Source organism: Rhineura floridana, chromosome 1 (genome assembly GCF_030035675.1).
Source record: "Rhineura floridana isolate rRhiFlo1 chromosome 1, rRhiFlo1.hap2, whole genome shotgun sequence".
Taxonomy (NCBI): domain Eukaryota; kingdom Metazoa; phylum Chordata; class Lepidosauria; order Squamata; family Rhineuridae; genus Rhineura; species Rhineura floridana.
The window spans coordinates 4,029,166-4,054,575 of record NC_084480.1 but is presented as its reverse complement, the minus strand read 5'-3'; the positions used below and the strand labels follow the sequence as shown (position 1 = coordinate 4,054,575).

Genomic DNA, 25,410 nt, shown 5'->3' with positions numbered 1-25,410 from the left:
ACCGTGCTCTGGACGCTTCATTAGGTCCAACTGCTATAATAGTGGAGTCTAAATCCAGGCGAATGCATGCGATCTTATCTTGGAAGTGCCCAGCGAACTCGTCACAGCGGGCTACAGAGGAATCTATAATGTCCCAAGGGCCAGAGTGTAAAAGCCCTCATACAATTTTAAAAAGCTCTGTTGGGCGGGAAAGTGATGACTTAATGGTGGCAGCAAAATAGCTCTTTTTTGCTGCCCTCACCGCTACTATGTATCGCTTAGAACAGGCACTTACCAAGGCATAATTGCATTCATCGGGAGTTCGCCTCCATCTGCACTCAAGCCTCCTCCTCTCTTGCTTCATCGCTCTCAGCTCCAAGGTATACCATGGAGCTGTATGAGCTCTACATAGGAGGGGGCGCATGGGAGCGATCGTGTCAACCGCCCGGGTCATCTCTGTATTCCACAGTTCGACCAGGGCCTCGACAGGAGCACCAGTCTTCTCAGTCGGAAAATCCCCCAGAGCCCTTTGGAAACCTTCCGGATCCATTAGTCTCCGGGGGCGGACCATTTTAATAGGTCCCCCACCCTTGCAGAGGGAAAGGGACGCTGTGAGCTTAAACTTCAGCAGGCGATGATCTGTCCATGACAACGGAATAGATGAAAAACCGCCAACCTCCAGATCACCATCCCCATGTCCAGTGGTAAAGATCAAATCAAGGGTATGTCCCGACACATGCGTCGGGCCAGTAACAACCTGAGACAGCCCCATGGTTGTCATGGAGGCCATGAAGTCCTGAGGTGCCCCAGATAAAGCAGTCTCGGTATGGACGTTGAAGTCCCCCAGTACCAATAGTCTAGGGGACTGCAACAATACCTCCGAGACTACTTCTGTCAGCTCAGTTAGGGAATTTGTTGAGCAGCAGGGCGGGTGGTACACCAACAAAATTCCCAGTCTGTCTCTCTGGCCCAGCACAAGGTGGAGACACTCCAAGCCAGTCGTCACCTGGACAGGGTGCCTGGTGAGTGAGAAAGAACTCCTATAGATCACAGCAACCCCACCTCCCCGTCCTTCGGTTCTACCATGATGCTGAACCATATACCCAGGTGGGCAGAGCTGGGAAAGAGCAACTCCTCCCTGATCTCCCACCCAGGTCTCGGTTATACACGCCAGGTCGGCAGGCTCCTCCACAATTAAATCATGAACAAGGGAGATCTTATGATGTACCGACCTGGCGTTCAACAACAGCACATGGAGATCCGAAGGCCGACTGATAGAACAACCAGCAATCCCGGGGATGTGAGGAGAACCGGAACAAGTCACAGACACTATTTGTCTGGGGCGAGTTCCCCTTACCTGGCACGTTCTCCTCACAACACCATACCTCCCGTTACCCGTCACTACGCTAATTGGGGCCCCCAAAAGTCTCCCCGGTTGATGTATAATACTCTCCCAGGCACATATTAAATAAAAAAGAAATCACATATACATACACACCTGGTTTCATTCTCACCACATAAGACACTTTTACACCAGTACGCACGACAATTCACAAAGACACACATACACACACTTCATCAATCACCCAATACAATAAACATTCACACACTACAACCAAACAGAATTAATTAACTACAAACTTCCAAATAAAAACTATCATATACCACAATAACATTCATATACACATACAGTAAAACTATATAAAAATTTAAAATTAGAAATCATTGACTGTTACAGAAAGATATCTGCTCAATTGCCTGCATAAGCCTGGTGACACAGAAACGTTTTCAGCAGGCATTTAAAAGTCAGAACAGAAGGTGCCTGCTGAATCTCTGCAGGCAGAGCATTCCACAGGGCCGGGCAGATGACACTAAAGGTTCGATTTCTTGTTGTTGTCAAATGAGCCTCACCAACTCAAGGGATGACCAGTGATGCTCCTGCAGATGATCTCAGTGACTGAGCTGGGATATAAGGGTTCCGGTGGTCCCTAAGGTAACCTGGACCTAAGTTGTTCAGGGCTTTGTAAATTAATACGAGGACCTTGAACCTAGCTCGGAAGTAGGTGGGCACCCCCAGAGGGGATACCAGAGAAGCAGCCCTTAAGCTGAGAAGTGCCCCCCAGAACTCTCTTGGCAGATGCTTGTTGGGGCAAAGAGACAGATCACACCCAGATGTGCACAATAGGATCACTGTCTTGAGGCACATCATCTAGGTCACACGGTGCAGCCACTTGGGGGAGCAAAATGCCCCCAGGCTGGTTCTGATGGAAGAATCCCTTCCTTGGTCCACATTTGGATGTCACTCCTTCTCTCCTGCCCTTGAGTAAGGTCGCAGGTGGAACTGGTTTAGCTGCCCACTGGCCTCCCTGGCTCTAGAAGCAGGAGGAAGCTTGAAAAGGCCTTTGGGCAGGTTGATCAAACTTTTCTATCTCCAGGGAACTTGCCTTTGCCTCCTTCTGAACTGAGCCTGCCTGTTTTTGTGTACTAGTTTCTGCTTCTCTGTGCCTTCTATAATTCTTTCCCTTAAACCTGCTCCCCGGCCTGATGAATTCCTTTTTGTGTGATTTTCCTGTTTCTCTGCCTGGGTGTGTCGGGACCTGATTTTGGTTTGCTTCTTCCTGGAACTGATTCTGTACAGACTCACCTTCCTAGTCCTGACTGTGAGGATGACATCTCCTGACATCCAGGGTCTTTTGTTTGCAGGACTCCCATGTTCATCTATGACCTGAATTCTGCTGTTGGAGATGTTGCCTGGGCTCCTTATTCCTCCACTGTTTTTGCTGCAGTTACCACTGATGGAAAGGTAAGTTGGTGGAAATGGTTCTTCTTGGAGAATCCCCTAGCTGAAAAAGATGAAGTACAGATGTGAAAACTAGGTTCTTTAATTCTCAACAGGCTAAAAGATTTGGTAAGATTTGTTTTAAATACATCAGCAGGAGACCAGTGAATGCATTTCAGTTTATGAAAGATATGAATGTAATAATATCAAAGAGAAATCGACAGCACATCTTTGGGAAAGGAAAAATAAGGAACAGTATATGTAAATAGTGTTTATATGGGAAAAACAAAATAAAATATGGATATGCAATTTAACTTATAAACTTAACTCTACTCAGAAGAACAAATGCAAGACTAAAATTAACTACAATTAACTGTTGGTGAATTGGCCCACCTAAACTCCACCAACCATCTAGTTAAATCTTACTACATTATGCCCGCTGTCCTTACTATATGGCCTTTAGTTTAAGTGAAGAACATAGCTACCAAACCGTCCCAGAAATCAGGCTCCCATGGTCTTAGATGCATGTTAGTAGAGATCATTCTGGTGTCCAGAATATAGGATCCAGAAAATAATCAAAGCAGGAAATTAGTCCAGGTAAAAATTGCCTCAAAAATAATTGATATTAATATCTATATTTTCCTCAAAATACTGATGTTAATATTTCCCTCAAAATGTCAATATTAATATTTATATTTCATTTAAAACATCAATTTTTTAAAAATTAAATAATATTAAAATTAAAAATATTTTTAAAGTATTGATATTAATATTCAATATTTTTGTGGGGAAAAACAAATCAGCATTTATAGCAAATAGCGAACATTGATACCTGACAAAGTGGTACTGGAAGTTTGATGGATCGACCATCAAACCGGTACTGAAATACGGACCCCATCCCTACTGACAACTGACTATGGTTCTACATTGGTAAATAACAGGTCATGAGGTAAACACTGCAGAAACAGTTTTCATTGTTTATGGGGCTGACATGATCCCAAGCCTTACTGGGATACAGGGAAACTCACAGAGGACACCCAGCATGGCTCGCCACAAGGAGTAACACATCTTGTGCCTTCTTCACACAGGTGCATTGTCATAGCTCAGCTCAGGCCTTGCCAGCATTTCTGCTTCTCACACATTCTGCCCTCCAATAGGCATTCAGGCCTATTTCCATCATGAACCAGATCCTCTTGATCAAGGATTTCTTCCATTCTGTTACGCAGCTTCTGGGCTGATCACCTTCAGCGTGCACACAGATCTGCCCTCAAAACCGAGGTCATTAACAAGATGTGTGGGATCTAATGGCAATAAGGGAGAGGTGATTAATTCTAGAGCACACCGAGATAGCGCTAACTGCAGGGATCTGGCACGTCGTTTCAGTGTTTCCAATCCCACAGGGCAGTTCCAGACTGTCACTATTTTCAGGTGGGATTCAATCACATACCAGCAAATTCAAGCTGCACAGTTATGGTTGATTGGGAGCTACTGTGCAACAAACCTGCTTCTCCAAAAGATTTGAACATTCTCTGATAAGATGCCTCAAGATTTGTTGTCTGTTTTCCCTCCCTAGTAAGCATGCATTGGACCACAGCCATTGTTTGTCAGCAGAACTAAAAAACTCAGCAAGCGCTAAATTCACCCACCTCTCACTTTCCAATTCCGCAGGACATTCTTGGTCCTCATTGGCTGGCATCTAGTAGGTCAGGTCAGATGCCAGTCCTGAGCGTTCTATAACTAGTGAGTCAGGACCTGCTTTTGGATTTTTTTGCTTAATTTAACCTTCCTTAGCCTTGGCTGGCTGTCTCTCTTGCCTGATGCTCGATTTCCCTCTCTGGAGTTTGAATTCAGTTGCTTGCCATGGCCCAGAGTCAGAGGGGCTCCCAACGCACATCTGTCTAACCATTCAGAAGTGATGCTCACACATCTTAAGGGGGAAAAGGTCAAGATTCTGTGCCTATCTGGGCATCCTGCGGGCATCAGCCAGCCTTATCATGGCAGGCCTGTGGTTGTTGCCTCTGCCATGTATGGTTCTGTAGGCTGGCCATTTTCACCTGTGTCTGTACATGAAGTCCTCCTGGCGAATGTGGGCACGGGGCCAGTGGGTAGCCAGGCAGCAGGACAGTGACCGCGAGTGGTAGATACAGGGGCTGGTGCAATGGGCAAAAAAGTGGGGGAAGGGGCTGTGGACTGACATTTAGAATCATAGGATAGTTGAGTTGGAAGGGGCCTATAAGGCCATCAAGTCGAACCCCCTGCTCAACGCAGGAATCATAGAATAGTAGAGTTGGAAGGGGCCTATAAGGCCATCAAGTCCAACCCCCTGCTCAACGCAGGAATCATAGAATAGTAGAGTTGGAAGGGGCCTATAAGGCCATCAAGTCCAACCCCCTGCTCAACGCAGGAATCATAGAATAGTAGAGTTGGAAGGGGCCTATAAGGCCATCAAGTCCACCCCCCTGCTCAACGCAGGAATCATAGAATAGTAGAGTTGGAAGGGGCCTATAAGGCCATCAAGTCCAACCCCCTGCTCAATGCAGGAATCATAGAATAGTAGAGTTGGAAGGGGCCTATAAGGCCATCAAGTCCAACCCGACAGATGGCTGTCCAGCTGCCTCTTGAATGCCTCCAGTGTCAGAGAGCCCATAGAATCAACTTGCAACATTTACTTAGTAAGGTATCAAAATGTGAAAGGCCTGCCCTTGAACATACAGCAAAAGATTATTCTGCATAAATTGAAAATGTGAAGAGATAAAATGCCATGCATTTTGGATTTCTCCCCTCCCCCTGTCCCGGCCGCTTTACTTCCTTCAGAGAGCTCCTCTTTTTCCTCTTCAACTCACTTGCGCTTTTGTTCCTATCGAATCCTGACCCATGGAAAGATGCCTTCTCCCCTGGCCCCTGAAAGCCAGCATTTCTGTATCACCTGGATCCAAAGGCATGGAAGGCAACAATTGTCTTCTCCTTCCCCTTCTGCCTCTCTCTATGGAGATGTGAAGGGTCTGTCTTGTTACTGTCACGTTAAAACTTTTATAAAAGTATTTATGTGGGGGGAGAAACAGACCCCTCCCTGTCCTTTGGAGCAACTGCAATATTTCTCAGAAGCTAGAAATTAATCCTTTGGGTGAGTTGCCCCCAAAGATGGTTCTCCTTATTCCCCATGGACCAGTTTGGTTGCGGATGAGGAATGGGGCGGAGCAGCTTTTTGGCAACGCTTAAACCAAGTGCCTCAGGTTCATTTTTAATAGAATCTTTTCCATCCCACCTCAGAGGTGGTGAGAATTGTCCGTATCCTTTTTGTCCCAGTCACTGCAGATAATTCAATACCGCCACCTAATGAAGGCCCTGCATCCATTCCGGAAAGGAATATACTTTAATGGGTCACATAAAACTGCAGAAGGCACTGACAGGGAAGGGTGGACTTCTGTATTCAAGAGCATCTACTAATTTTGCCATAATAGAAAATTGCTCCTCCCTGCCCCCCTCCAAAAAATAAAATAAAGGGGGGCACACTCTTTGAGAAGCACATCTGAAAAAAATACACCACGGCCCTCTGCAGGGCGCGTGCCAGTTGCTTGCACAGTGAAGGCCCAGGACTGCTTGGTTTTTTTCGTGGGGCTAATAAATGATTGATCAGTGTAAGTCTGTCATCTGTCATAGAATGTGTAATTATGGAACTCACAGCCGCAAGAATGCAGCGATGGCCACTGCTTTTGGTGGCTGTAAAAGAAGAGAGAGTGGCATAGGTTCATGGAGAATAGAACTACCAGCATTAGCTATGACAATAAAGCCTCCATGTTCAGAGGCAGTATACCTCTAAATACTAATTGTTGGGACAAACAGTGAGGGAGGGCTGTTGCCTTCATGCCCAACTAGTGAGCCTCCTGGAAGCATCTGGGTAGCCGCTATTGAAAGAGGGGGCTGGGCTGATTGGACCTTTGACCCGATGCAACAGGGTTATTTTATTCCACCCTTCCCCAACCTGGTGCTCTTCAGTTGTTGCCTGTTTGGGCTACAGTTCCCATCAGTTCCAGCCAGCAGAGATGTGCGGGCTGAAACTGTAGTCCAAAACATCTGGACAGCACCAGGCAGAGGAAAGCTGATCTCTAGACACAGAATGAGAGAATAGTTGATCTTGACACCTTGGCCGTTGCAGAGCTTTATAGTATTTCCCTCTATGGGGTATTTATGTCAGTTTCCCAACTACCCTACTTAACCCAGACCTGTGCAGATGACAAGTTACCTTACTTTCTCTTGCCTATTGAGTAGTCAAATGCCTGCTTACCTTTTGGAAGTATCCACCTCCTCCTTGTCTGTTTGGGGTCACTGCACCAGAAGCAGAACCCTGCCTGTTTGCTAGCACTGCTTCCCCGAGACCCATCAGGGTTGGCTTAGCCATCTGTTCCTGCAACAAGGGGGGGGGGAATCCCACATAATTCAGCATTAAAAAACCAAATCGGTACACTTCAAGGTTTACCTTTTCTTTGGGATAATTTTACACATAAAACATTATTGGAACCTTAAGACACTAAGAGATGAAGAACTCCTCCATCAGAGGAGGGGTGGGGAACCTCAGGCTTGAGGGCCAAATGCAGCCCTCTGCATCTCTCCATCTGGCCCTCAGGACTCTCTCAAAGCCACACCGCCTCCTTAGCCACACCCCCTCTTCCTAGGGCACACCCTTCATTTGCCCTCCTGTGCTCCCTCCACAAGTGCTTTTGCTTGGCGGGAATGTGTCTCTGCAGTCTGGTAACGCTTCTTGCTTGCATGGATGGAGGACAGAGAGGGCTGTGCAAGTGTGTCTAGAAGCTAGCCAGCTACACAAAGATAAAATTTACAACTCTTTGTTCTGCCCACTCTGGCATGTGGCCCCCAGAAGGTTGCCCAGGAAGGAATGTGGCCTCCAGACTGAAAAAGGTTATCCACGCTGCATTAGAATCTCACTTTGGTGTTGGGAAGAGTTGTTTTAAAAATTGGATTGCACTTAATTGCGTATCCACCTCTTCTCTCACAAAAACAGGATGAATGCCAGCAATGGATAAAATAAAAATGCTGCCTCCTCCGTTTCTGTGACTGGCCTTACCTCACAGATCCAGCAAAGTGGTTCTGATCTGCACACTCTTGATTTCCCTCTGTTTTTCTGTTGCTAGGCGAGGGCTGTTGGGGTTGGGGTACATATATTTGCATAACCTATCGTTAGCCCCTTAATGATGTGAGCTTTAAAATGTGAAGCATTAAGTAGGTCTGCTTCCCAAGCAAGGTATCAAAGGCTAAATTATTTCTCTGCCATGCTGTAAAGGAGAGAACAATGTTTTGTTTTGTTTTTAAGAAAATAGAAGCAAGGCATACAAATAAGCGAAGCAGCGTAATGTATCAGGCTCCAAGATGAGTGGTGGTTGTGAGGTATTTTGAGATGGATAGATCCTTTGTGGGCAGGTAATGGAGCTCTCCCTGCCTCAAGATAAATACCAGCCTACCAGTGCGTTCCTTAAGTGGCTCAAACACTTCCTAGATGGATGCTCCTGGGGGCCTTTAATTCCTCATTGCTAAACGTAGCAACCTTTTGAGATTCAGAAGATTGTAAGCACAGCAATGACCTTCTGGAAACTTGCCAGCGTTTTCTGGACCACTTTCTGTCAGTCAAAAGAAGGTTTGCCCTTTTCTGAAGTATAACAACAAGACTGTACTGTGCAGTTCCTTGTATAACAAATTGCACCAAAATTGGCTTCCTGTGGCAATTCTTATGAGGGCTGCTGCTGTTCTCCTCAGAAATCTCTCCACCATTCCTCTTGAACTTCCTCCTCCTGTGTGTCACCACTTCTCCACTACTAAACATGGTGTTTGGTGCCAAAGTCTGCAAATGGATGCAACTTCTCCAAACCATTGTTCAGCTTGTGTGGCTTGTTCGTGACATGAAGACAATCTTTTGATAGAATTTGGAGCACTTTTTGTGGCAACAGAGATGGAATGGCCAGGACTTAGACCAGTGTGTTGCTTGGGAATTAGGTTCAAGTTCTCCCTCGGCTGTGGACACACTGCTTTTCACAAATCACTCCCTGTTGTGACCCAGGACAGGGGGGAGGGCTTGCAGGAGGAGGACTCTGACTTTGAGGACTCGGGCGTGGAGTTGAGGGAGGAGGGATCTCAGCTCACCCAAATCCCAAATCCTCCTGTAGAAGCTCAGGGAAAGCTGCCATAGGTTGCTTCTGAGGACACGCCCCTTTCTCCTGCGCCCGAGGAGTCACCTGATCCACTTGCTGATTCCTAGCCAGGCACTCAGACAGTCAGCTAGCCCCCCTCATTCGGAGGGAGAAGTTGAGGTCCAGCCCCTTCCCCCCCCCCCCGCTCTTGCAGAATTCAGAGGTGCGAAGAACAATGCCCGGGGGTTAGGAGGAGCCGTCATTTGCATGCAAAAGTGAAACCTATTTAAGGGGGCCTTAACAAGGACGGGGGTGCTGAGTCAACGTCTGTAACTGGAGGCTTGCTTAGTCAGTGCTAGTCAGGGAAATAGTTCTTAGGAAGCATAGTTAGGTGAATAAGTCAAAAAGCTTTTGATATAACTGTAACTTTAATAAAAAGAGAAAGCCTTACTGACCCGTGTGCGCCTGCGTTCCTCAGCTCCGGATGGGACACTCCCAGACACTCTGTACCTCATTGCTCAATTTGATAAGATGGCCTGCCTTGCAGGGCTATTGTGAAGATTGGCTTGGTAAACACTCTTAACAACCTAACTGGACATTACACAGGAAGATGCATATAATAACCTCTCAGCATTTTTTGTTTTGCTTGTTAATGAAAAGGACCTGTTGGGATCTCTTAGTTTAAGCAGAGAACTGGCAGGGGTGGGGAGTTTTATTATTATTATTATTATTATTATTATTAATACCCCGCCTTTTGGCCTAAGGCCCTCAAGGCAGCTTACAGAAAACACAAATATAAAAACACATATAAAATACATCAATAAAACAATACAATTTACAAAATACAATACAATTTACAAAAGTTAAATAATTGCTCTTAGGATAACAATGTAAAATGCACGACACATGAGGGAAAAGGAAAAGGGAAGAACAAGGGGAAAAGCATGCTCAGGCACCAGTTCTTAAATTACAGTTCTTATCATGACCAGCTGGAATGGAAGCAGGTAGCCTGATAGCACGGTGGCTAGTGGAGAGGGCATGGGCAGCTAGTCACTCAGCAGAGGTGATGAAACAGCTCACGGATGGATCAGCTTTGGCACGGAAACAAAACACATCTTTGCTGCTGAAGCCACGAGGCATCCTGGCGAGCCCGTTGCACGGCGCCCTCCTCCCCCACACTCTGCCCCTCTCGCTCGCCTCTCCCTCTGGTTCCTTAGCCACCATGAGGCTACAGAGACGCTGGATATGCTCGGGGTCAGCGGGGGCCAGCTGGCTCGACTCCGGGTACACCTCCCGGTTGCTTAAAATTTTCTGAACCATCCATTTTAAAGCTCAAAATCTCCACCCCCCATTATGTTTTTCCGCCCATGGGGAAGAAAGACAGGAGATTGGCACATGACTCTTCTTTGTAACATATAGTTTGGTCCTCTAGCACTCTGGACATGAAAAAGTGTGATATGCTCCTGCCTCTCTCACACACACATACACAGCGGTCTGTCTGTCAGTCAGTAGTAGAATTCTGAAGTGATAGAAGAGATTGACTAACTTTGGCCTTCAAGTGGGGAACATGTTTTTGAAAATAGCCTGCAAGAAAAAAAGTGGCCCATCAGGAGGGTAGACTGGACTAGAACTGTTCTCCCTGCTATGCTAGGTTGTTGCTTGTGGGTATGATTATTTCACTTGAGGAAGCGTAAAAATGGCATCCTGCACCTCATCCAGCTGCACCACCTGAAGAGAACAGCACCACATGTGCCATGCCAATGCGTGGCCTGTCCTCTATTGATGGACCCCTGGGGTTCTCTGTCATACAGGCAAAACAGCTGCCTTTCCCCAGCACTCTAAATAACAGGCACTTTGGGGAAGGAGGTTGTGCACCCCATATCTGTCCTCTTTTGACACAAGCCAAATGTTGTGGTCTTTGCCTCCCAGCCGTAGATGGATGTGACATGAAGCTCACTGCCAGGGCTCAGCTGTGGAACCTCCTTTTAAACAGGAGGGCTCTGTCCCAGCACATGTGAAGTGGCCGTAAAGAACGGAGGACTTCTAAGCATGTGCATTTGCCTTTCCCCTTGCCATGGAGTAACTATAAGCCTATCTCTAGGAGTAGGGGATGGAACTTCTGAATCAGAGGATGTCGTTTCCTGGAGAGGAAGGATCCCACCACCATCCAGTCACCGTGGCCCAAAAGTCATCCAAGTAACTTTCCAACCCTGGCACAAGAGGAGGGTAAAGAAGCACCTCAGTCATTTGTGAAATGTTCCAAGTACAGGAGCGCAAGAACATCATCACAAGGCAGAACATTCACAGCTTTTGTAGAATAGGGCCTGTGTGAGTTGGGGATCGTCACCCCAGTTCACATCTCACCCCACCTGTGAACTCTTTAGGCAGACTTAAAGAAGCCTCTATCTCTTGATCCTAGTGTTTCCATTTCCAGTGGGGGCGATAATATTGATTTGGTCTACCTTACCTATCTGTTTATATGGATTATTGAGATAATGTACATAAAATGCTCAAAATGTGCTGTACAATGCTGTTTTTAATTGCATTTCATTCCACGATCTACAGAGCCTCTGTGGGTTTTGAATATGCAGCAAGGAAATGTCATCCGTTTTCTGACTGCTTTGCTCTTTCCAAGATTTCTGCTCTGTCCTCCTTTTGTTCACTTGACAGTGCTATGCTAAGGAAGAGGAGTTTGTCCTTTTTAATTTTGGATTTGTTTGTTTGTATGTATGTATTTATTATTTGATTTATGTCCCACCCTTCCTCCCAGTAGGAGGCCAGGGTGGCAAACAAAAGCACTAAAAACACTTTAAAACATCATAACAGACTTTAAAATACATTAAAACAAAACATCTTTAAAACCATTTGTTTTAAAAAAAGCTTTTTTAAGCAGATAAATCTTATATGTCTCCCAGTCCAGATATAGAGGTGGCCTGTAGACAGAGTACAAGTTAAAAAGCTGGTCTTGTGGGATAATAACATATTTCAGAGTCCTTTGCGAAGGTGATTGACTTCATAGGACATGGGATCTATATTTAGAACATTGTTGACTATTGTCTTCCGTTTGCAATGTGAAATATCCTCAGGGTGCTTCATCTCTAATGGCAGATTAAAAGTGTTTAGCCAGGGAGCGCTTTGAATAAAATTGGCGCTCATCCTGTCTTTCAAGGCTTGAGACCCTCACAGAATTAAAATATGGCACCATTTGTGCAGGTACATGTGAAACTGGCCTTATAGTTCAGGAGTGTGTACTCTGACCAGTAGCAAGATCAGAAGGAAAGAAAGGTCTTTCCTGTAGAAAGATGGAGATGTAACATCTCCTTATGGTCCCAGGCTCTGGTGTGAAGGCACATGTGGCCAGCTTCCTGCTGAAGCTAAGCAGGGTCAGGTCTTGTCAGTACCTGGATGGGAGACCGCCTGGGAACCCTATATAAGCCACCTTGGGTGTCAGTCATAAAAAAGAAAGGCAGGGTAGAAATGTAATAAATAAATAAATAAAAGCAAGTCTTGTTTTATCTGTCTCAGAAGCATCCATATTTTAATTGACTTTTCACGAACTTAGCACCTCCTCCCTCTCTCTCTCTTCACTCTGTAAATTTTCTCAAAGTCTTTGCATTTGTGCATCCAGCACAGGAATATAATGAAATCATAAAAAGTAAAATGCTGAAATGAAGCGTAGGACTGCAAAGGTCAGTATGAGTAGACATGGAGCAAGCTCTTGTTTGTGAGGTCCTCCCTCCAATTAAGGCAGCCGTGCAGGGGTGGGGTGGGGGCTTCTCAGCCAGGGAAGGATGCCGCACTGAGAGTGGCCCGTGTCTTTGACTTGGCTTTGCCAGTGTCTTAACGCTTTGCTCTCAGATTCGGTTGCAGGTTCTGGGGAAGCTTGAGGAGAGCACCCAACAATGGCAAGACAGGGTTCACTAGCACTCCTGGTGGACCCTGAGTGGAGCAGCTGGTGTGGAATGCAGGCACGCCAGACTGAGAGGGGCCGACCCAATGGCACGTGCATTGGGCCCTTGCAGAGTGGAAAGCTGCCTTCCACTGAGTCAGACCAGCTAGTTCCATGGCCTCTCCTCTGAGCAGAAGCAGCAGCCCTCCAAGATCCCAGTGCACCTCCAGAGAGTTCTGTAGGAGGGATTGAAGCGCATACTGGAAATTTCAGTTTGTGCAATTAAAATCAATCAAAGCACTCTCTCTTGCCCTAGCACAACAAATCCACTTGAAAAACAACACAGACTTTTTGCAGTTAGGAAAGTGATGGGAGAAATGCCCTGAAAGTATGGGATGAGCACGTGATTAAGGGGAACATGTGTATGTTGGAATTGGGGCAAGAGCAACTCCTGTTTTGTTCTTTTGTTTATGTTCCAGAAAGGGGATGGAGTTAGGGTTGATTACCTTTACCTGTGATGCTCTGACTTCCTTCCTTCTGTTGTTAGACTGATACATCTTGAAATGAAATGGACTGCCTTCAAGTCGATTCTGACTTATGGGCGACCCTATGAATAGGGTTTTCATGGTAATCAGTAATCAGAGGGGGTTTACCATTGCCTCCCTCTGAGGCTGAGAGGCAGTGACTGGCCCAAGGTCACCCCAGTGAGGTTCATGGCTGTGTGGGGATTCGAACCCTGGTTTCCCAAGTCGCAGTCCAACACTCTAACCACTACACCACACGTCTTAAGGAAAGCTTATCTGCCCCTCCTTCTTCTATCCTTTCCTCTCTTCTCTGACTGTCTGAGAGAGAGGAGACACCTTTGTCTCTGTTCTCTCATAGCCATGAGGGCAATTCCCACTTCTGGGCGTTGCGCCTCCAACTTAGTTAGTTAGTTAGAACTAGGTTTGCCTTTCCTATCTACTATGTATTTCTATAAATAAAGTAGCTTTTCTTATTTTACTAAGTCTTAAGTCTCAGTGATCTCAGTGCAGGGTAAAAGCCTGCTACTTAGGTAAATAAACACACTGGCACACACACGTTTCAGACGGTTGATGATCTCTGCTAATATCTATACAGATTTACAAGTGCCTGGAATCCGTGAGTGGGTGGATGGGAAGGAACAGGATGAAGCTCAATCCTAATAAAACCGAGGTGCTACTTGTGGGTGACAGGGGAAGGTTGGGTGTTGTTGACCTGAAGCTTAATGGGGTGAGACTTCCCCTGAAATATCAGGTCCGGAGCCTCGGGGTTGTTCTTGATTCCAAGCTGTCCATGGAGGCTCAGATTTCGGCAGTGAGCCGGGCAGCTTGGTATCAACTACACCTCATACAGAGGCTGCAACCCTACCTCCCGATTCATCAGCTCCCACTGGTAGTACATGCCCTGGTCACCTCTCGATTAGACTACTGCAATGCACTCTACGTGGGGCTACCCTTGAAAACAGTCCGGAAACTACAACTGGTGCAGAATGCGGCGGCTCGTTTGCTTACAAGCAGCCGCCGCCGTGATCACATCACGCCAGTGTTATTTCATCTACATTGGCTTCCAGTTGTTTTCCGGGCCCAATTCAAGGTGTTGGTGTTAACCTTTAAATCCCTATACGGTCTCGGCCCAGTTTACCTGAAGGAGCACCTCCAGTACCACCAATTAAGCCGCCCGACTAGATCAGCCACACAGGGCCTTCTCTCAGTCCCACCAACGAAAACAGCTAGGTTGGTGGGGACTAGAGAGAGGGCATTCTCAGTGGCGGCCCCCACTCTCTGGAACTCCCTCCCGTTCGATCTCCACCATGCCCCTTCCCTGGATACATTTCGCCGAGCCTTAAAAACCTGGCTCTTTGGACAGGCCTTCGGGATCTCCGGGGTGGGCTAATTTTTCTATGATTGTTTTAAATTGTTTATTGATTGCCCTACATTGTTCTATACTGCTGCTATTTAAAATGGTTATGGTTGACTGCATTGTATTTTATTCTGTATTTATATTGTATTTTATCAATTTCAATGTGTACGTCGCCTAGAGTGGCTTCGGCCAGATAGGTGACACAAAAATTAAATTTTACTTTACTTTTACTTTACATAACAGATACCACATTATCCTGCACAACATAGGAAACAGACCTTTAGTGTTGTGGCACCTACCCTTTGGAATTCCCTCCCCTTAAATATTAGATAGGCGCCATCTCTGTTATCAACAAGCCTTTTAAGTAGAGACCTTATCCCAATCTGCCTCTGTGTTGGAATTGTGTTTTAAGATTAGGTAAACGCACACACCGGCACACATGCATTTCAGACCGCTGTTGTTCTCCGCTTAACAAATATACAAATTTACACAACAACAGTATAAACACTCCACAAGGAAATCAGAATGAATACCCGTTGTTGTATAACCATCCCGCAAACAAATCAGCTCAATCAGGCCAGACGTAGTATACCCTCTGTGTACCCTTTTTGCAAGCAATCCAGGATGAATGTTCAGTAAAGGGGCACCTGGAGGAGCCCTCAAGCGGAGGAGTGTGTTCTGCAGCCATCCTACTTGATCTCCTTCTAACAGGGGATGCTGGGGATTGAACCACTAGCTGCTCTCCTCAAGTGTGTTGATGTGTGTGTGTTGTTGCGTGAAACAGCATACATTACGTTGGAGTTAAGTTGAGCAAGAAACTTCTTCAGAGCATTAGATCACGTTAAGAGTCTTTATTAAGACATTACGGCCAAAGGCTTAAGAGTAAATACATGTAGAGTTTCTTCAGTCACCCCCCTTCTGGTACATCTCTCTCCAAAGGTAAACACAGAAGACAACCTCTCAGTTCAGAGGCAATACACAGAAGACTCAGCTTAACACAGATAGCTGCTAGAACTTTTCCCAGTCTATCGCGATGGTTACCTTAGCAACGGCCTTGGCAGTCCGTTCCCAGACTGGGCAAAGACATAACTCCCCCTAGTTACAGTTTTTCAGACTTGATGGAAAACAGACTCAGTGACAGTGCGGTTCAATGGTCAACAAAGTGTCCCCTAAAACCTGTGAGCATCGGAGTGCACTCAATGAACCTTAAAGTTCATAAATGGAAACGGAATCCAAATTAATGTTCACCAGGCTGGGAGTCATGAATCACACCCTCCCTATTAATAACATTACTTGGCATTTTCACTGTTTTAGTTATTTCTTTATTTATTACATTTATATCCCACCTTTCCTCCAAGGAGCTCAAGGTGGTGTACACGGTTCTCCCCTCCCCATTTTATCCTCACAACAACCCTGTGAGGTGGGTTAGGCTGAGAGGTAGTTACTGGCCCAAGGTCACCCAGTGAGCTTCATGGCTGAGTGGGGACTCGAACCCTGGTCTCCCAGGTGATAGTCCTTTATTTACAGCACGTTTACCTCGTTCTCCTACCAAAAAAAGGCTTTCAGAGTGGCATGCAAATATCAATATTATAATGATCCTTGCTTTTATAATCTAAGAGGCACAGCACAAAAGGAAAGTGATTGGGAGGGTAGATAAACAAACTCCGACACTAGATCTTAGATACTGAATTCTTGTAATGAGCAGCTGGAATGGAAACAATTCAGATAGAGGGAGAATCAAAAGTTGCTGGCATTTCAGCAGAGCTGATTGAGAGGACTTGCAGTCCCAATCTCTCCCTCTGGATGATTGGTCAGTTGCCTGCTTTGGATGGGGCCATACTTCTCTGAAAGAGCAGGTCCATAGTCTGGGGGTGCTCCTGGATCCATCTTTGTTGCTAGAGGCCCAGATGACCTCAGTGGCTAAGAGTACTTTTTACCAGCTTCATCTGGTGAGACAGCTGCGGCTGTTTCTGGACCGGGATAGCCTGACCACTGTTGCCCATGCCCTGGTAATCTGCAGACTGGACTACTGTAATGTGCTCTGTGTTGGGCTGTCCTTGAGGTTGGTCTGGAAGCTGCAGCTGGTGCAAAATGAGATGGTGTGACTGCTCACTGGGGCAAGGTATTGCCAACATGTCACCCCATTGCTGAAAGAATTGCACTGGCTGCCCATTAGCTACTAGGCCAAGTTCAAGGTTCTGGTTTTAGTGTACAAAGCCCTATACAGTTTGGGACTAGGATACCTGAAAGACCATCTTACCCCTTATGTACCCAGCTGATCACTGCGTTCTGCAGGTGAGGGCCTCCTGCAGATACCATCTTATCAGGAGGTCCGTTCTGCACAACATAGGAAACGGACCTTTAGTGTAGTGGCACCTACCTTTTGGAATTCCCTCCCCTTAAATATTAGACAGGTTATCCTTTCCATGAATACTGAAGACCTTCCTCTTTCAACAAACCTTTTAAGTAGATATCTTATCCCAATCTGCCTTTGTGTTAGAATTGTTTTTTAAGATTTTTAGAAACTGTTTTGTTGTAAGATGCTTTAGAGTGTTTTTAGTGTTTATTTACTGGAGAAACGGATTGGTTCCCAATTGGAAAGGGAGTGAGACAAGGGTGTATTTTGTCACCCTGTTTGTTTAATCTATATGCACAGCATATCATACAGAAAACGGGATTGGACCAAGATGAAAATGGAAATGGACTGCCTTCAAGTCAATCCCGATTTATGGCAACCCTATGAATAGGGTTTTCATGGTAAGCGGTATTCAGAGGGGGTTTCCTATTGCCTCCCTCTGAGGCTAGTCCTCCCCAGCTGGCTAGGGCCTGCTCAGCTTGCCATAGCTGCACATGCCAGCCCCTTCCTTGTCCGCAACTGCCAGCTGGGGGGCAACTGGGCTCCTTGGGACTATGCAGCTTGCCCACGGCTGCACAGGTGGCAGGACATGTAACCCCTGAGCCACTCACTGTGGGGTGATCTTTAGCTGGCCCTTTACACCCAGGAGACAGAAGCGGGGATTCGAACTCACAGACTCTGGACTCCCAGGCAGGCTCTCCTCCCCACTGTGCTATAACAGATTGGACCAAGAAGAAGGAGGTGTGAAAATTGGAGGGAAAAATATCAATAATTTAAGATATGCAGATCATACTACTAGCAAAAATCAGTAATGATTTGAAATGAATGCTGATGAAAGTTAAAGAGGAAAGCACAAAAGCAGGACTTCAGCTGAACATCAAGAAGATTAAAGTAATGACAACAGAGGAGTTATATAACTTTAAAGTTGACAGTGAGGACATTGAACTTGTCAAGGATTATCAATCCCTTGGCACAGTCATTAACCAAAATGGAGACAATAGTCAAGAAATCAGAAGAAGGCTAGGACTGGGGAGGGCAGCTGTGAGAGATCTAGAAAAGGTCCTCAAATGCAAACCACTGAACACTAAAGTCAGCATCATTCAGACCATGGTATTCCCGATCTCTATGTATGGATATGAAAGTTGAACAGTGAAAAAAAGCAGATAAGAGAAAAATCAACTCATTTGAAATGTGGTGTTGGAGGAGAGCTTTGCGGATACCATGGACTGCAAAAAAGACAAATAATTAGGTGTTAGAACAATTAAACCAGAACTATCACTAGAAGCTAAAATGATGAAACTGAGGTTATCCTACTTTGGACACATCATGAGAAGACATGATTCACTAGAACAGACAATAATGCTGGGGAAAAACAGAAGGGAGTAGAAAAAGAGGAAGGCCAAAGAAGAGATGGATTGATTCCATAAAGGAAGCCACAGACTTAAACATACAAGATCTGAACAGGGTGGGCCATGACAGATGCTCTTGGAGGTCGCTGATTCATAGGGTCGCCATAAGTCGTGATCAACTTGAAGTCGTAACAACAACAACAACAATAATATGAGGTTGGCCAATCAGTATTATTCTCCCCATATTGCAGACAGAAAGACTGAGGCTGAGAAAGAGTGGCTTGCCTTAGACCACCTCATGGATTCTCAGCAGAGAGAAGATTCAAGGAGGATAAGGCTTTCAATGGCAACTAACCACAACGGCTATATTCTATGTTCTACCTCCAGTGTCAGAGGCAGTACTCCTCTTATGCGTTTACATTACAGTTTCTGGGACCTGCAGGAGGGGAGAGTGCAGTTTCACTCAGGTCCTCTTTGTGGGTTTTCCTTTAGGGCATCTGGTTGGCCACTGTAAGAACAGGATGCTGGACTAGGTGGGCCTTTGGAATGAATCAGCAGGACTCTTCTTATGTTTCAGTGTCCTTATTCAGATGTAGAACTTATCCGTTCACAGCTCAATCTTTTAGCCACTGCTCTTATCTGGCTCATATAATTTCTCACACATACAGGTTTTCACTTGAGTTGCCACAGAATTTCACACAAGGAAAGCAAACATTTAGGTGAACTTGGAAGATCCTTCTCAGTTGGATGGAAGGACATGAGGAGCGTTCCGGAGGCAGATCAGGACAGGAGCAGCATTTCGTTTCCGGGAAGGGTGACTTAGCCTGTGCCTGCTTTTGAGACGGGCTCCTGCCTCAAAAGAAGCTTATTCAGATATATCAGTCAGATTTTTTTTTTTTTGACTGATTAAACTTCTCCCGGGTAGGGAGAAACGAAGAGATTAACCTCAAAGCCTATTTTTGTTGGGACGACCAGATCTCATTAATTTATGGGACGAGGTCCAGCCGACGAAGGTGGGACGGATTTTCAACAACAAGCTCTATCTGATAAAGCGAACGTTCATCTTATCTTCTAAGAGAGAACGCACTAACAGGCAAGCACCCTTCTTTCTATATTTTTCTTTTACTTGACTTAAATTGTTGCTGTTTAAAAGAGATTTGCCAGATTGATCGGTTTTTGACATCTCACTGGGGAGCCATAACTTCTCTCTGCTACTCACTAATTAATAGCTTATCTCTGTTTTTGTTGCAAAAAGCTGTCCTGGATTTGCATTCTAAAGATATACACAGAAGAGGGATTTCTATTCCAGATTTTTATTTTGAAGAATATTATATTGTCTGAGACTACTCTCTTTTTGGTCTATTTTATTTTGACGAATCTGTTTCCTGACGACCGCCATTAATTGTTTCGATCCTGGGAACTGCATTTTGTTTACTTAAGCATGGAGAGATAAGGCTGTCTGCTCTGTTTATACTGTGATGTCACCAAGTTTGGAGTATTAACCCAATTGTTGCTGAAATAAGAAGTGGTTTTCCTATATTTTTCTTTTAAAATGGCAATTAAGAAAGTGGCTGAGAAGCTGGAAATAACTATGTTTCAGAAAATAATGGATGAGATTGAGATAACGAAACAAAACCTGCGACAGGGTTGTAAGGAGCTGAAAATTGAATTGAGTAAAATGAAGCAGGAGATTAAAGATATAGGGGTCCCTGTGAGAGAGGTGACCCTGGAAGGGGTCCCTGTGAGAGAGGAGACCCCGGAGATTGGAACAAACGTGGAACAGGAAAAAGATTTGGAGTCTATGGACTTTAGAAACAAAATCTATTGTTTGGAGACACAGGAGATTAAAGACATAGGGGTCCTTGTGAGAGAGGAGACCCTGGAGACTGGAACAGGGGTCCCTGTGAGAGAGGAGACCCTGGAGACTGGAACAGGGGTCCCTGTGAGAGAGGAGATCCCGGAGATTGGAACAAACGTGGAACAGGAACAAGATTTGGAGTCTATGGACTTTAGAAATAAAATCTATTGTTTGGAACTCAATGTTATCTCTGAAGAAATTAATGAAGATTCTAGAGATAAAGTTATCAATGGCATGGATAATCTTCTGGACTGGAATGATGTGATGGAGCCCAATATAGAGAAAATCTATGGAATTAACTGCAGCCATGTGACAATGGAAAAACTTTCAAGAGATGACCCAGTGTATTTTGAAAAAAAGAACAGAGATATGATTTTACAGCAGTATTTCATCAACCTATTCAGAATGGATGGCAAGAAAATATTTGGGATAGAGGTAATTCCCATCAGACTCTTACTATATGACTATGGCTTTGACAGCAAGATTATTATGGAATACTGATAATGGAAGATTGGATACTGAAATTACTGGACTTAACAAGACTACTGAAGATGGAAGATGGAAAATGGAACTAATAGGGATAATAGAACAATGGCTACTGAAATTACTGAACCTAACAGATTCTGATGTGATGGATTAATTGAAATGTTTATTTTGACTATGGTTATGACAATAAGATTATCATAATTAGTAATGAGATGGATTAATCGATATGCTTATCTGGAAAAAAAAATTGATAGATATATTTCTTAAAGAATTGAAACCTCTCTTTGACTTTTTGTGGAAAGAATAAAGTAATGTTTATGAGATTTGATGATTAAGTAAGATAACTACTGGAGGAAAGTGATTTTATAATATGACTTAAGAGACAGGATTGTTATATATTATAGACTTATAACTGATTTGATCTTTGACAAATGGGAAGTCAATATTTTACTCTTTATTTTTTATTTTTGTTTTTTTTTCTTCTTTTTTTCTTTTTGTTTAACTATTTTTGATTTTGTTTTTTGTCTTTGAATGTTTTATGATTTTGTCTTGTATGTTTTATGAAAATCTGAATAAAAATTATTGAAAAAAAAAAAGGACAGGAGCAGCATTTCTGCCTAGGGCAGCCTCATTGCTTTTGTTCTCAGTCACAGATGCTTCCACAGGCCAGAGAGAGTAACCCCAAACCTGTTGCTAAATTTATCGCCTGTCCTCTCCCCAAAGGGCTGCCTTTTTGAATGCAGGTTTTGTCAAAGCGTGCTGTGTTCTGCCTCAGCAGAGGAGGCGAAAGGATCCATCACACAAGGCCAGTGGAAGCTGGATGGTAAGATGCATGTCAGGATATAAAGGCCATCTCAGCATTTAATCATCCCTCACCTTTCCTGGCTGTATCGATTTCATCCAATGTTGCCAGGTAACCAAATCTTTGCTTTGTTGCTGTCACCTTTATTCTGACTCAACCTGGATTCTTGTGCTGATTAGAGGAGATCCGATAGCACACTGGCCTTCCACTTATTGACTGGTACAATTTCTAGGCTGGCTTTATACTATGCCAATGCTGAAGTGCCTCAAAAGAGATTAATATTAAAGCACACAGAGACACATGGCACCCGCCATAATATAACACCTGGAATTATTGCAATAAAAATTTCACTCTGTAGTAACTTGAGAAAAAATGCTGCAAAATCATAACAAGGTGGTATATGAACTGTAAAATCCGAAACCCCATAGATTACAAATTACAGGTACTCTATCCAACATGAAGGAAAAAGGAACTTTTTATCATGTTACGATGGACTCCTCTGGTTGTGCAGATATTCTCCCTTTTTAGTTTTACTATTTAGTCCCCTTTTAATATCACTCCCCCAGATTTCTTAACTGTATGTTATGTATTTTTATCTATTTTGATTTTTTAATTATTATTTATTGTGAGCCACCCTGTATGCCCTGTTTTAGGGTACAAGGGCAGGACAGAAATATTTTAAATAATAAATAAATAAAAATAATAGAATATTTATTCATAAAAATATTATACTGATGAATACAATAAAGCTGTTTACATAAAAACAATATAATTTTTTTTTAAAATCCTACAGTAACATTTCTTGAAAACTAAATAAAAACAGAACAAAACTATATATCACAGATAAAACTGAGGAATGTGCAAAACAGAGTATGAAGAGGCAGTGGCCAGGAATGCTTGGGTAAACACATACTTTTTAAAGAGGCATTTAGAAGTCACTTCTGTCTTTGCCTCATGAATTAACTGAGGGAGGGCGTTCCAGAGGGATGCTTTCACCTTCTTGGCTATCACCACGAAGGCCTGCTTCTGCATTGTCACCAAGGAAAGCCTGTTGGTTCTGGATCTCCTTAGAAGATCTTAATTGTCAGGTTGGTCTATACTGAGGCAGTGCAGAGAGCGACTGGTGTGAGGGCAGTTACTTTCTCCTTTGGATAATCTGGGACCCCATGTGAGAAGCCAGGGACATCCCAAGAGAATTTGCCTTTCAACGGCATTATGATATCGGCTGTTTTATTTTCAATACCTTTCCTAATTATCGCTAGCATGGCATTTGCCTTTTTCACAGCTGCCGCACACTGGGTCGACATTTTCATCGTGCTGTCCACTACAACCCCGAGGTCTCTCTCCTGGTCGGTCACCGCCAGTTCAGACCCCATGAGCGTATATGTGAAATTAAGATTTTTTGCTCCAATATGCATAATTTTACACTTGTTTATATTGAATTGCATTTGCCATTTTTCCGCCCATTCACTCAGTTTGGAGAGGTCTTTTTGGAGCTCTTCGCAATCCCTTTTTGTTTTAACAACCCTGAACAATTTAGTGTCATCAGCAAACTTGGCCACTTGACTGCTCACTCGTAATTCTAGGTCATTAATGAACAAGTTGAAAAGTACAGGTCCCAATACCGATCCTTGAGGGACTCCACTTTCTACAGCCCTCCATTGGGAGAACTGTCCGTTTATTCCTACTCTCTGCTTTCTGCTTCTTAACCAATTCCCTTCTCTGCCAGCCTCCATGGAAAGGAGAACCACTGGCTTTTTGGGGGGGGGGCTTCACAGAGGCCAGCCATTGCCTGAATGGGCAAGAGACTGCCACTGGCAATAGCCAAGGTAGGGCCCTGAAATGGGGTGCTCTAAGAGGGGAGATGAGGTTGGTCTAGTCAAGGATCCACTGAATCCTGTAATGATCCACCTCTGGAGTAGGGTGCCAATGTGGGTCCTTTGCTTGCCACCTTCGGCTGGCACAAATACTACCCTGAAAAAATCCTCGATCTACTGCCTTAACCAATGGAGCTTTGGATGTAGCAATAGCTCTACCCTCTGATTGTCCCTGGGCAGGATTAGGACTGCTCTGCCTGTGTGGAAGCATCCCACGTAGGGGAGCTTTTGGAAATTAAAAAAGAACTTCACCATCCCCAGCCATTGATGTGCCACTAATGACTAACAAAAGTGCATGACTGTGCACTTATGTTTGTTGACTAGTTGGGCAACTAAAAAATATGAGGTACTTTCTAGGAACTTTGTATGCACAGGTATACACATCTCTCTCGCCTTGGGTTCCATGATGGAAGAAAGGTGGGATATAAATGTAATTATTTTAAAGAATTATACTCAGACTTTTTCTGAGTTCCAGAAACAGAACTCTTGATATGTGCGGCAGTGTAGATTTCAAAATGGGAGGGGGGGAGGGGGGAGGCAGGACTATATTGGGACCTAATTGGCAAAGCCTTTGCAGACACTCTGATAGTTTGGGACTGGTTTGTCTCATCTGTCATAGATCACTGCTGAGAAATCTCCTTGGCGTAGGCTGATTTCACTGCACATGCATTTAAAAGTGCCCACATTATCACACTGAAGCCGGGTCTAGGGCAACTTGGGTCCAGGGGATTTCAAGGATCACCTGAGCCGTTATATCCTGGCCTGATTACTAAAATAATCTGGAGGAGCACTGTTAGTTGTCCTGCATGTTACAGAGGCCTGGCTGGCCTCAAGCAGAAGCTGGGCATTTAGCGGTTCTGGTGCCATCCTGTGGAACAGTTTTCCAGCAGAGATCAGGCAGGCATCCTCGCTTTTGACTTTCAGGTGTCTCTTGAAGGCTTTTTTTGTTCCAACAGGCCTATGCAGCTGTTTAAAACGTTTCTTGAGTAGCCAGTCATTTTCATAATTGTTTCATATTGTTTTTAAATATTGTTATTTTGCTGTACCCTGTCCTGATGTTTTGTGAGAGGATGGTTTAGAAATACATTTATAAATAAATACATAGTTGTATTTATTTTGCAAGCAATTTCTCCTAATATAATACATTTTTGAATGTTATTTTCACTAATATATTCATTTTTATGCACATTTCCCCCCTAATGTATGCATTTTTGTTCTGACACTGAAGCTGGGTTGCTACTTCCAGCAGAACAGATTGTGGCTGGTCTCCTTTAAGTGAACCATGTTCACTTTCCTAGCTTGTTTCTTCCCTGGTTAAACCCATTAGCACAGCAAGCTTCTCTTTCGCCCCCTTCTCCATTAATTACCTCCATGGCACTTCTTGATTGTATTATCAAGGCCCTCAATAGCTGAGCACTCTGGAGCAGCCCAAGCAGTAAGAGAGAGAGAGAAGGAGAGTGTGTCTCTCTCTGTGTGTGGTTTTCCCATTCGTCAGCCGGTGGATGAATCCCTGCACCGAGCTCAACTTATAGTCTGATTGCCTGATTATTTTAGCCATTAGCTCTGGCAATTAAGAATCTGTGATGCTAAGGATAATGTTTCCTGGTGATGTGCTTCCCCACCATCCTTTGACCAGTATTTATGCCAGCTTGGTCCAGCTGCAGATGCCCAGTGCACGTGTCGCTTTGCAGATGCAGTCGTTACCTGCAGCAATAGGTTTGCTGCTCTTTATTGTGCTTTTTGTTTCAAAGGATAAATATGCACACCCAAGTGCTGGAAAGAGGGCAGCGTGTGGCCTTTGCAGAACTATGCCGTGTGAGTGTTTGGGAGGGAGGGGAAAGCAGAGATTCATGAACTGGAAGGGTGTTGCTATAATGGGAGGAGGGGCTAGCCATGATGGAGGATGCCGCTGTGTTTTGGCTACAGCAGGGGTGGGGAGTCTGTAGCCCTCCAAAACGTTGCTGGCCTGCATCTCCCATCATCTGTGGTCATTGGCCTTGCTGGCTGGGGCTGA

General features: G+C 44.6%; 1 protein-coding gene across 1 annotated transcript in view; it reads left to right on the top strand.

Moving 5' to 3' along the window:
- DNAI1 (dynein axonemal intermediate chain 1) overlaps positions 1 to 25,410 on the top strand; it is a 193,031-nt gene that overhangs the window by 112,925 nt on the left and 54,696 nt on the right. Inside the window, exon 18 of the mRNA XM_061613218.1 lies at positions 2,683 to 2,782. Coding sequence (XP_061469202.1) covers positions 2,683 to 2,782 — 100 coding nt within the window. The remainder of the gene's footprint in view (positions 1 to 2,682; positions 2,783 to 25,410) is intronic.